Source organism: Gopherus flavomarginatus, chromosome 3, assembly GCF_025201925.1.
Source record: "Gopherus flavomarginatus isolate rGopFla2 chromosome 3, rGopFla2.mat.asm, whole genome shotgun sequence".
NCBI lineage: Eukaryota > Metazoa > Chordata > Testudines > Testudinidae > Gopherus > Gopherus flavomarginatus.
This window is the reverse complement of record NC_066619.1, coordinates 127,479,548-127,492,438: the sequence shown is the minus strand read 5'-3', so window position 1 is coordinate 127,492,438 and position 12,891 is coordinate 127,479,548. Positions and strand designations below refer to the sequence as shown.

The 12,891-nt window shown below is 46.0% G+C and overlaps 1 protein-coding gene across 2 annotated transcripts in view; it reads left to right on the top strand.

Annotated features, from left to right (window-relative positions):
• The first annotated feature begins 1,331 nt into the window (after window positions 1-1,331).
• The window catches only part of GNE (glucosamine (UDP-N-acetyl)-2-epimerase/N-acetylmannosamine kinase), a 79,726-nt gene continuing 68,166 nt past the window's right edge, over window positions 1,332-12,891 (top strand). For both annotated transcript variants that reach the window (XM_050943071.1, XM_050943070.1), the window contains exon 1: window positions 1,332-1,457. In XM_050943071.1, the coding sequence (XP_050799028.1) occupies window positions 1,407-1,457 (51 nt within the window). In that variant the 5' untranslated portion in view covers window positions 1,332-1,406. The remainder of the gene's footprint in view (window positions 1,458-12,891) is intronic.

Genomic DNA, 12,891 nt, shown 5'->3' with positions numbered 1-12,891 from the left:
GCATGTCCCGTTTTGGCCTGGACAGTCCCTTTTTTAAGCTCTGTCCCGGCTGTCCTGGCTTTTTTGGCAAAAGTGGGCATTGTCTTGTCATGTGACATGGTCAGTTGGCAAGAGCAAATGGGACAAATGCTGACTTTTGTCAAAAAAAGTGGGGTGCAGTGTGGAGGGGGCGAGCAGAGATGCCAGCCCCTTGAAGCAGGGGAGGAACGGCTCCAGTGACAGCCTCTTGTGGGAGGCGAGCAGAGTTCCAGCGACCCCAGCCTCGCCGGGAGGGTGGGGGGCTCAGGCCAGCCATGGGGCAGGCTTGGGCTAGCCCTTCCCAGTGTCCCCTTTTCCCTTTGGGAAATATGGTCACCCTATAACTGCGTGCACGCAGGGTAGCTGTGCATTCAAGCTGCCAGTTAAACATCTAGGTGTCCCTTTGCTGTGTCTGCATTTGCCTGATTGGCGCACCCTGCTACTGGCTCTGAATGCACAAATGTGATCATATACCTCCACATGGAGTGTTGTCTGCAGAACCACGCACACACACATCCTCCAGTTTTGAAAATGGGGTGTTTCAGATTTCACTGTCCTCTTCTGAGACAGCCTTGCCTCAAAGGGAGGCACTGTTGCCTAGAGGATAGTGCACTGGATTGGGACTTCGGAAACCTGGGTTCTGTTACTAAGCTACTGTGTGACCGTTGATCACTTGATAATTACCTGTTCTGTTCATTCCCTCTGGGGCACCTGGAATTGGCCACTGTCAGAAGACAGGTTACTGGGCTAGATGGACCTCTGATCTGACCCAGCAGGGCCATTCTTATGTTGAGGGAGTCACTTCACCTCCCTGGGCCTCAGTTACTCATCTGTAAAATGGGTACAATGTGAAGTGCTTTGAGCTCTATGGATAAAAAGTCCTCTATAAGAACTAGGTGTTATTTTGGTGTCCTGATGCCCAGCAGAGTATTGTTTTCTCTAGGTTTTTAGAAGATTAGAAGCATGCATAACAACTGCTGAAGATTCAACGTGCCAGCGGAAAGTATTGGCCGGGAAGGGGCAGACAGTGCTGAGAACGTACAAACCAGGAGTTCTGAGCCAGCCAGCTCTCAGGAAGGGCAGCCTGGCACGAGTTGCTCCTTGGCGGCTCCAGGCAGCTGAAGAGGCTGCAATGATTTTAGTGGAAAAGTAAAATCAGCCTGTTCCCGCCCCTCTCCCCACAGGCTTGGAAGGGGGAAGAACAGACTCAGCTGCTGTCCAGCCCAGGCCGAGCAGGACTCTGTGAATGACTCAGAGCCCCCGCCTGACTGGCAGAGGGGCGGGGCTTCTGGGCCGGGATGGAATTCAGGTGGCAGCTGAAGCCGGAGAGCAACCAGCTGTTCTGCTCCGTGAGTCGGGCCGTGGGGCACCGAGCCAGGCTCGGCAGGATGGGCTCCAACGTGCATCCTCGCAGGCAGCAGGGCGTCGGAGGGCCGCATGTAAGTGAGAGCTCGCAGGAGCAGAGAGAGCCTGCAGGCAGGGGGGGTGGGACGCAGGATAACCGAGCATCTGCTTTCAACGTGGCTGCTCTGGCTTGAATGGGCGGTGGAGCATCCTGCCTTTCTCAGCTATTGCAATGCGGGGAATCAAGGGCTGGTATTTGCATTGCTCCAATGGAGGCGGAACAAGGATAAAGGTGTTTGGGGGGGTTTTAATTCTTCCCCCGTTTGCTGCCACAATGGCAAGACATGAATGGAGCGGGCTTTGTCTTACTCACTTTCCTCTTCTCAGCCATGTGAGGCAGATCTGTTTCCAAACAAAGGAGCAATGGCCAGGAATATAGAGAGAGAGATACTAAAGTAGGGAGATCGCTTTAAAAAAAAATACAGGAATTTGATTTGCTTATGTGGCTGCTTTATGACCCTGGTGTCTTTGCTTTCTTAACTGAGCAAATCTGACACCGGTCACGGGAGTAAATTAATCCCCAGGCTGCAGAAAGGGGAAGCGTTCTGCCTTGTGCTTTGTGCTGTTTTGTGCCGGGTTGTTGTGTTTTGTTTTGTTTTTTAATAAGTTTTATTATAATCTGCGGAAAGCAGGAGACTTGGGAAAGTCACCTGTTCTTGTCACAGGCCATTTCCACGCAGCAACAAGAAGTCACAAGCACGAAAAATTCATAGTGTTGCAGTTGTGTCATCTGTCATTCAGGGAGACAAATCTTACGAAAATGTTGTTCGGGCCTGAATATATTAGGGGAGGAAGAATGGTCCTGTGCTTAAAACACAGGCCTGAGAGCTGGATGAAATACCAGCCCTGCTGAATTAAATGAGGTTCCCATTGACTTCCATAGGGCCAGGATTCTCTCCCCACAACGCCTATCAGACTTCATGTGTCACTGGCTCCTATCAGACTTCATGTGTCACCTTGGACAAGTCACTTAGCTTTCTTGTGCCTCCGTTTCTTCATTTATCATATGGTGACAGTGATTAGCTGCTGTGAGGTTCAAGGTAACTGGTTTGTAAAGCACATCGAAATCCTTGGAAGAAAGGCACTGTGCAAAGTAGTAGCCTTGTTATACAGCATCTATTTCCATCTGTTTAGTCTAAAGCCAGACGCTGGGACATCTGGCAACTTCCTAAAGCTGGCAGTTTATTTCATATCAAATGATTCCCCGTGCCCCGTCCCCGCCTCTGTACTCCTTGGGTGGAAAAGATTTCAGTTACGCTGCTCTGTTGGTAGCACTTGGAGTGTAGCAGACTCAGATTCCAAGCATGGTGTTAATAATAATAATAATAATAGATAGTAATTATGTTTGTTATGGCAGTGCCTGAGGCAGAATGGAGCCCCATTGTGCCAGGCGCTGTACATTAGTAGATGGTACCTGCCTGGAAAGTTTACAATCAAATTCAACCAGACAGCCTGGGTGGGGAAGGGATAGACAAATAGTGTAAGCTATATTAATTCCACAATTTTTGGTGGGGGGGGTTAGTTAGGAGGAGATCAGTTAAATGGGAAGGGAAGTGGGGTGAGGAGACAGAGGAGAAGAAGGTAAGAGAGGCAGGAATGAAGTCAAGCTGAGATGAAGAGACTGGGGGAAGGAGAGAGTTGAAGCAAACAGCCAGACAGCAGAGGGCAGAAGTCTTCGGCTGTTTGAGACCCCAGGAGGCATTGCTGTGCCTTCCGTGGGTTGGAGATGCTAGCACTCGCTCTGCTGCTGTAATACCTGGATACTGCTCTGTGCCACGGTGTGAACTGTACTGTCGTACTGAAACAGACACCGATGTGCCCATTCTCAGCGTATTGAGGGTGACATTCCCTCCACCCCTGTAGAGCCTATGGGCCGGATCCTCAGCTGGTGTAAACTGGCATAGCTTCCTTGACATCAATGGAGCTACACCGATTTACACCAGCTGAGGATCTGACCCTAAGTATTCAGGCTCTGTGCGGGGAGGTCAGGGAAGTGACATTCACGCCCACACCTGCCCCTCTGTCCTCCCAGAATCTGAATGTTGAAGCCTAGCCTCTGTTCCATTGCATTAAGAGCATTTTCAGCTCCTATTGTGTCTGGCAATAGCATTGGGAATTTAGGCTAAGACAGCTACTTTGATTTAGGTGTTATATGTCAGCCTCTGGCTAGTGCTTGGAGCAATACTTAGGTCCTCAGGAGAGCTAGATCCATCCCTTTTCATTCCCAAGCAGGACAACAAAAATACTTAGCATTTTAGGACTGGGGTAGGGAGGAGGCCCAGGAACTCCCAACCCTCCATGAGAAACAAAAGCCACCACTTGAAACATGACACGTGTTCTAACATAAACAAACCATGTGTCTATGGCCCAGGCTTCCACATCAGAGCCTGTACAGTTGTGGATTTCCCCTATATTAACACTAGCTCACTGGAGGATCAGGGCTTATTGTAGGACACATAGTAAGTCAGGGGGGGCGTGTCTGCTAAATACCTGCCATTGCAATAATTCTATTTAAGATCTAAACAAAAGCCAGTCTTCCTTTTAAAAAACAAACAAACAAACAGAAAGGCCTGTTTAACTTGATACCAGCTTTGATGCAAAGGGCTTCGGCATGGTATCTGTCATATAGGGCTTAATCTGTGCCAGGGCTGAGCCCGGCCCCTCTGGGCCTTGCAGTTCAGAGCCCCGGCCCCTGTGGGCTTGCTGCATCAGTTGCAAATGAAAAAACTTGTTTAAACTCTGGCACCTAATTGCTTGAACCTTGGCACCTCTTTCATTACAAATTAAGCACGGCTGTCATCATTTATGAAACCAGCGTGCTCTAGCAACGCTGTTAAGGATTTGAAAGTGAAATGAAATTGGCTTCCTTCATAAATGATGTTCTGCAATAATAAACACTGGTTTATTATCATGACCTTGTTCAGATAGGGGATAAAACACATCTTACCCTAACAGTGCATTAAGGACCCAATCCAGCTTCCATGGACTTCAATGGAGAGACTCCCACTGATTTCAGTCAGAGCTGGATTATACCCTACCGGCCAGATTGTAGCAGTGAATTCCTGGCCCTTGTTAGGAGCAATCTGAAGCCAGCCTGCCCCACAGGGAGTTCCAAGTTGCACTCAGAAAGAGACACAATGTCTCCTAGAGCTCTCTGCACCATGCAGGGGGTGCCTCCTACTGTGCCCAGCCACCCATTAGAAACATGCAGAGTGTCCTACTCTTTGCAACCATTTTAGGCTGCCTAAGAAAATCCGGGGACTCAGACGCAAAAGAGACATATGGGCATAATGAAGATCTTCATGCTTTTGTGCACAGCCCTTTAAAAAAGCCAGGTGTCTTTCATGCAAATTAAAGAGAGGCACGCATGTATTGCACTGTTTTGTTAATCGGTATGTTTGGAGAAAATCCTATATCCAGCGTAGGACTGGCAATATAGTTACTGACCTGGGGAAAGAAAATGAATACTCCATAACTTTTACGAAATTAATATAACCAAATAGACTCCTAATCCCGCTCTATCAACAGTGACTATATAATAACCAGCATTGGTTTTAAAATGTTCAGTGGGGGTGAGGGGAAGTTGCCTTTAAAACTGATTTCTTACTGGTCAAATTTGCTACTGACTGATCTCTCTGATGTCTGCTAAATTATTATTATTACTATTTGTATATGAGAGTGTCAAGAGGCCCCAAATCCACTGTGCCAGCTTCTGCACAGAGAAGTCCTGATCCTATTGAAGGCAATGGCCAAAGTCCTATTGACTCAAGTGGAACCAGGATTTCACCATTGTGAGAAACAGTCCCTGCCCTGAAGAATTTATGTGGTGTAAGTAGACACAACAGACAAATGGTGGGAGGGGAAACTGAGGCACTGAGCGGGGAAGTGACTTGCCCAAGGTCACCTGGCAGGCCAGTGGCAGAGTGACAAATAGAACACAGGTCTCCTGAGTTCCAGCCCAGTGCTCCATCCACTAGATCACATTGCCTCTCAGAACTGAGCTACAGTTCACCAGGGTCCTTGGATCTGGATTAAAAATGCGAAGCATAAAATAGGGCAGCAAGAGACAGTGTGATGCTGCATTTCTTATTGTCAGCTTGTATGATCAGCAAGATAATTTATCTTTCATGATTACTTGACAATTTAAACTGAAAAAAATCATGAAGAACTATCAGTAGACGATCAGTTTCAGTTCTTCCCTCAGAGCCTGTCCTCAGAGCCTACTTTATTTAACAGAGAGTATTTCCCACCAGAAGCATCACCAGCCTCTGTTGTTTTGTTGATCTTGAGAAATGTATTACTGTTGCTTCATGCTTTATGCTGCAGCTGGACCTAGATTCCTGCATCGCTGGCAGCATGCTCAAAAGATAACAGCAAGGTCACTAGCACCAGAGAAGATAAGTACCATTCCACAGAAAAAAGCTCTAATGTGGATTTAAGGTCTGTGATGGCTTATAGCGTTCCTATTCTTTTCAACACAAAATAAGATTTAATTTTTGGAAAAAAAAGATTCTTGACCTTCTATTTGTAAAAACTGAACTTCAATGGGAGTACACACATGCTTTAGTGGTTTGCTGGATTGGGGTCCAAATAAACAGATACAGGGTAGGGAATGGGATACAACAAAAAGGATATTATTTATTAGGCCCAGCTTAAGAGCCGCAATCACGGACATTACATGGGTGCTCTGCAAGCACAGAACAAAAGCAATGAAATTGAACTGCTTCTTATTAATTCACATTGGAAATAACCTTTTCTTTTTAGTGTTCCTTGTATGTGAGAGAAAAACTTTGAACTCAGTGGAACTATCACATCCATAAAGCTACTTACGTGCTTAAGTTTTTGCGAGATCAAGGTCTTAGGATACAAGTAGCTCTTTTTAAAGCATATGGTAGTGTTTTTAATATGTTTTTGAGTTAATTTGTTTTTAAAAAGTCCTGCAGCCTTTCCCCAAGTTCCCATAGAATCTGGGGAAGGAATTCCATACATCCTGCTCCATCTGAAATCAGTGGCACCAATGGATGGAAGATTAGGCCCATTGACTGCAGTCTTGATGCTTTTTAAAAAATAATCACACTTCTATCTCCATTTTTGACGTGCTGTTTTTTTTAACCTAAGTCCAAGGACCCTGGTGTCAGACTTCAGGGTGGGCAGCAGAGCTCTTTGAACATATAATGTCGTTCATTTTGAGAGGCAGCATGTATGATGTAATGTAGTGTTCAAGATGACAGCAACTGAAAGAAAAATATTTCTGTTTTTCAGTTCTCTTTCCACATTGACAGCACTCTGTACCATTAGTTTCACTGATTTTCCCGCGCTGTCAGTTTCCCCTGTTGTGTGACTGACCCTTACATACAGCCACGCCCTGTAACCCACTTTTTTTTTTTTTTTAACTGACAAGATTCCAACCTGTTCAGTATTGGCTGAAGCACTCCTGCAAGAGACAACCAGTTCAGCAAGAAGTGGAATTAATCACCTGTTTACAAGAGTAACGTCAAACCCTACTTCTGAGCTCAAAAATAGAGCTGGGACGAATCCCCTGCTTGGATCTGATCTGTACACAAACCCAGCAATTTGCTCAGGTCCATAGTCACACAAAAGTCATCTGAAAAAACAAGGGTTGATGATAGCCACTGCCATGAGGTGAAAGCCAATATTAAGTATGCTCCAGTTCCGCCCACCACCCCCTCCCCTGCATAGCCTGCTTCCTGCACCCCAACTCCTAGCACTCATCTTCCACCTACCCCCGTCCCTCACCTTAGTATGCATGTTCCCACCCGCTCCATTGCAGTAACCAGATTAATTTGCTTAGAGAGACGATGTAGATACATGCTAGACTGGAACTTTAGAGACGGGAATTCTATTCCCAGCTCTTCTGCTGGGTGATCTGGGACAAATCACTTCACGTCATCTCTTCCCTCCACCTTTTGTCTTTCTTGTGTATTTAGACTGTAATCTTTTGAAGGTGTGGACTGTCTCTCTGTGTGTACAGCCCCTAGCACAATGGGGCTATGAACCCAATTAGTGTACTAGAAGCCCCGATTCAGGAAAACACACAAGTATATGCTTACATCTATCTCTGTTCAGCGAAGCACATGCTTAATTTTAATGCTTTGCTGAATAGAGATGGACGTAAGCATATGCTTAAGCGCTTTGTTGAATAAGAATAACATCCTAAACTGCGACAATACCGATAATAATTCTCTTCGCTGATAGATACTGAGGTTTGATGTTTGGAATTTGGTAAAGGTGATTATCCCACCCTACTGTATGGACAAGGTCTTGTTTTGTTTTTCTGTTTGTTTTTTTGGGAGGGGGAGGGGCAGGGGCAATCTTAGTGCCAGAGTCCAGGCTACGTTATGGATTTTGGACAATGTTTTAGAATGTAATCATGTCAGCTTTTCAGAATTGAGTTGTATCGGAATAGAGCTCTTATTTGGCTTTTGTCCACTGCATACATGCTTTGAGTAAGGACAAGTAGCTCCGTTCCTTCCTGTGTGGCTGCAACTAAAGATTTATTTTGCGTATGTTTATTTTCTATGCTGCATAAATCATAGTTTGAACAATGTAAATAAGCAGGAAGTTTCACTAAGTCAATTGCAGGGTGACGTCCTTGTAGGAGTATCAAGCGTTTATTAGTCAGGCTTACGTTAGCTGTACCATTTAGGACTGAGCCAGGGTTGTGGATTTTGACCCCTATGTTTACCAAGTTTATTCAAGCTAATGAAAATTGAGGCTCTAAGGATACTGGTGTGTGTGAGGCAGAGTGCAGGCAGGTGCTGTACATCCTCAGTGCTAATTCATCTCAGTAAGTGCAACACACTGGCAGTTCGGCTCTACAGCACCTCTTGAGCAGATTGCCAGTTCTGTCCAGGTGGGTTTTTGACATGCACAAATGAGGACAGAACAAGATAAGACCATTATATCCATCTTAACTTGTAACCAAATGAGCCTAGGGCTTCAGAGCTACATGTCTTGAGTGTAGGGGGACTGGACTAGATGACCTTTTGAGGTCCCATCTAGTCCTACACTTCTGTGATTACGGGCCTGATCCAAAGCACAATGGGAGCCTATTGGCTTCAATGGACGTTGGATCAGGTCCCTAACTCACTCTTCCATCCATGTTAACCCCCACAATGCGGGTTACTTTTTCCTTTCGTCCGAATCAAGATGTCACTCTACAGAGTCAGTAAACACACCTGCCTTCCTTGGATTGTACTTCTGAAATGTTTGATGCGTGACTCAATTTAAAAATTATATTTGTGATTGATCAAACAATAACAACACACTATTTAAATAAAATTCCAAAAACATCTGATTTTAAAAAACATCATGGCCAGATTCTAAAGGAACTGGTGTGATTTATGAGTTAATGTTTGAATTCTTTAAATGGAATCCAGACTCTCTCTTCTATCTGGGACTTTGATACACCCTGAGACTTTCACTACTGTTTATGCACTTGTGAGTAAGGGAAGGAGCACACAAGGGCTATAGACTAGAAAAAAAGGGCAAAACTTTTTTCAGTGGAAAATGAAGGTTCAGGTTGACTAAAATGTTTTGTGAATTCATGATGATTTTGGCATATTGTTTTGGTTTAAAAAATGATAATATCTTGGAGGGGGAGGTCAATATTTTTGTTTCAACATTCCTAAAACAGAACACTTGAATTCTTCAGTTGGAAGCAACTTTTCATTTTGAAATTTTTTTATTTTATTTTAAAAAATTAAAAATACATAAATGCTCAAATTGAAACAAGATTCCCTACTAATATATTTTTTAATTTTTGATCAAAGGAAACGTTTTGGTTCTGGATTGTCCTGAACCAAAAACTCTTTTTCCCACAGCGCTAGTCTATACTTTTCTCCTGTTAGCACAGAATACACCTAGTGCTTAACGTCACTTGTGCCCATGCCTTCCTTGTACTGGAATACAACCCTGTGCAAGGAGTTACAGGATTGATTCTACACTGAGGGTAAGAAGGAATAACCCCAACATCTCCTTTCTACGTGGTGCAGTAAGGCACAAATGGACTTGCTTTATCCTTCCCTTCCCTTTCCTCTGAAGCTTCACATATAATCTACTACCAGAGGGGGGATACTGGATGTGACAGATCCATTGCTCTGTTCGGATATGGATAGTTCCTTTGTCATAAACAATTGCTCACTGTTTACCTGGCAGTTTTAACTAGGAAAAAAAACAGAAAAATGTATTACAAGATGATCACTTCCCCCCCTTCCACCCCATTGCATGTGCTTGCTCTAATATTTTTCTTTCGTGCTTATAACAAGTAGTACTTGTTGCTTGGTACTGTTATAGTAAATTCACACATAGTACATTCATTACAGAGGTAATTCATAGTGACTGTACCCTAGGGACAAGACTTTCAAAAGTGACTAGTGATTTGGCTGCCCAACTTTAGATACTTTGCAGGGGCCTGATTCTTAGTGCTGAGCAGCTGTCCTTTAAAGTTCAGGCCCCTGTGAAGGTGATTTAAGTTGGACACAGCATAGATGAGGCAGCCGAACATTGCTAGTTGCTTTTAAAAATCTTGACCTGAATTTTCACATCCCGTTTAGTTACTTCGCAGTTTCAGTATAAATACACTTAATGCAAATGAAGAGACAGTTATACAAGGGAACATGAAGTAGCTCCATCTTAGATGCAGTACATGCTGACAACTGGCTAGTCCTATGCTCTTTACTCAGGCAAAACTCCCATGCAAAGAAATGCAGCAGCAGAGCCCCATAGCGTAAATGAAATATATGTTAAAACCACTTTTGTAATATTGTATTTGGCTAGTACAATGGTCTCCATAGCCAAGAATTAGTGACTATTACACTGGTAATACTGTAACAGACCCTAGTGCGGTTCAGTTGTGGTACCCCCCTAGATGTTTGGTAGCATGCTGAGTGCAGCATGCGCTCTGAGGCACTAGAGCTGTCTATTTTGTTGGGACGTATTCCTGAAGGTTTCATCACATGACGTAATCTTTAGTTACATATTAATCTATAATTCCTGGAGATTCCACGACAATCCTAGAGGGACGGCAACCCTATGAGGCACATGCCATTGTAGGTACTCCAACCGCTAGGCCTTTCAAGCTCTGGCCCTCAGTGGGTGCCCATACTCACTTCCCAGAAGCCCATGTTTAACGAAGGAGGCTTTTCTAGGACTGCTGGACATAAATACTGCACCTTCCTCAGGCACTGCTGCTTTGGGTTACCAACAAAAAATGATCAACCCATAACAGGCCCCAGCCCAGCCCTAAGAGCACTCCAGTGCAGTCGGATGAAGGTGCAGGTCTGCCAGCCCAGTGCTAGGGATGCTCAATCCAGGCCACCCCTTGCCCTGCAGGCAATCATGCATCAGCCTGCAGATCCCCTGGACAGAATCCAGTCCTTTTATCCCACAACTGTAGCCTCATTCGGGCCCATTCACAGAGCTCTCTATTTGTAGGCTACTAGGTTATCCACCAGCTGCAGCTACCAGGGGTCCCCTTGCCAGCAAAGGGCTGCATCCCAGGTTGGTTCTCAGACCTTCAGTCCCAGCTCCTAAACTGCCTGGCTTTGTCACTGCTGCTTCCACTCCCTCTGGTGCCAAATCCCCCTAACTTCCCTTTCCCAGACAGGAGCAATTATGGAGCCCTCTGCTAGCTGGATGTTGCCTGGGGGAGGTACCCAGTAAGGAGCCAGCAGTGTTTCATTCACAAAGAGGATAGCTGAATGAAGGTTAAGTAGAACAAGTGTAACTTTATTATGCCCTGTGATGTGATTTGCCACCTCTGAGATACAAACCAATGGGACATCTGGGATAATCCTGAGCTCCTAAAACTGGACAGCTGGCCATGTGTACAGAGCAGCCATTCAGAGGTCCCAGGATGGCTACCTCAAACAGGATGATCCCAGGACAACCTGGACAGGTGGCCGGCCCACCTGTGGACTGCCTGTCCATGTGCCTGAGTTGCTGCCAGCCTAATTCCCCAGGTTCCCTGTTCCACTGGTGTCTTGCCAATAACAGTCCCTCCAGGGAACACTGGCCCTCTTGACCCCAGTTTCACAGATCATGATACAAGCAGGTTCATTACAATGCTTTTCATGTCATTTTCTGCTATGGCTTGTATTAACTAGGTCAGAGAGAGAGAGAGAGAGAGAGAGAGAGAGAGAGAGAGTATTCACTGCAAAAAAAAAAAAAATGTGGCGAGGAAAGCCAGCATTAGATGACAAAAGGCACTGGAGAGTGCTCCTATCAGGAACATGACAGTGTTTTAGGATGTTAAACTTATTGAATGATGCAAAAATACTGTAGTTGTGTTGGCTCTGCCACGTGTCAACTGTATTATTTTCAGACTACCTTGGTAAATCTCTTGATTCTCTCTCTCATGTATTATGGGCTCTTGATACTTTCTGCTGCAGTACAGGTCATGGATACTGGACCTGCAGTAAATTAAAGAGAGGATTGCCTTCTTTGTAATACCCAAACCCCTCTGAGCAGCTGGGGGATGCAAATCAAGAACTGGAGAGAAGTGTTGTGTAAATAAGATCCCCACCTCCTGCACTCTCCTATTCCTTGTCCAGAATCTGTTCCTCTTCCCACAACCTTGCACTGAGGCTGCAAGAGTTCCTACAGCTTTGCATAGGTACAAGAGGGGGAGGAAAAGTCCAACTGTCCTATGTCATCCCTGAGGCCCCAGTCCGTCAGGGAGCCCTGTGATGGCCCCACTGCAGTCAGTTGGGCTCTGCATGGGCACAGGGGGGCAACGTCACAGAGACCATTACAGATTTGGAGTGAGCAAGGCATGCTGAAGCAGGGCAGGGTAGAGAGTGTTGCCTCTGCTACTGCCCTATTTTCAGTGGTAATAGTGGGGTAAGCAGGGGCCTGCTCTCAAATGCTCCAGAGATGTGGCGAGAGCTCCCTCAGGGCTTGTCTACATCAGAAAGTTGCAGCGCTGGTGAGGGAGTTACAGCGCTGCAACTTAGGAGGTGTACACATCTGCAGGGCACCACCAGCGCTGCAACTCCCTGTTTGCAGCGCTGGCCGTACTCCCGTTTTGTCTCGGGTGTAGAGGATCCAGCGCTGGTGATCCAGCGCTGGTAATCAAATATAGACACTTACCAGCGCTTTTCTTGACCTCCGTGGAATAAGCAGGTATCCCAGCATACCTGAGGAAGCCTCTGGTAATCAAGCTGGTCTCCTTCCCCGGTTTGCTCTCGCGTTCCCCGAACCCCGAGCAAGCAGGTCTCCTTCCCTGCGGTTTGCTGGGTGGTTCCGGGAACGCGAGAGCAAACCGGGAAAGGAGACCAGCTTCGCCGCGGTTTGCTCTCGCGTTCTCCGAACCACCCTGCAAACCGCAGGGAAGAAGACCTGCTTGCTCGGGGGTTCGGGGAACGCGAGAGCAAACCGCGGCGAAGCTGGTCTCCTTTCCCGGTTTGCTCTCTCGTTCCCCGAACCCCAGAGCAAGCAGGTCTCCTT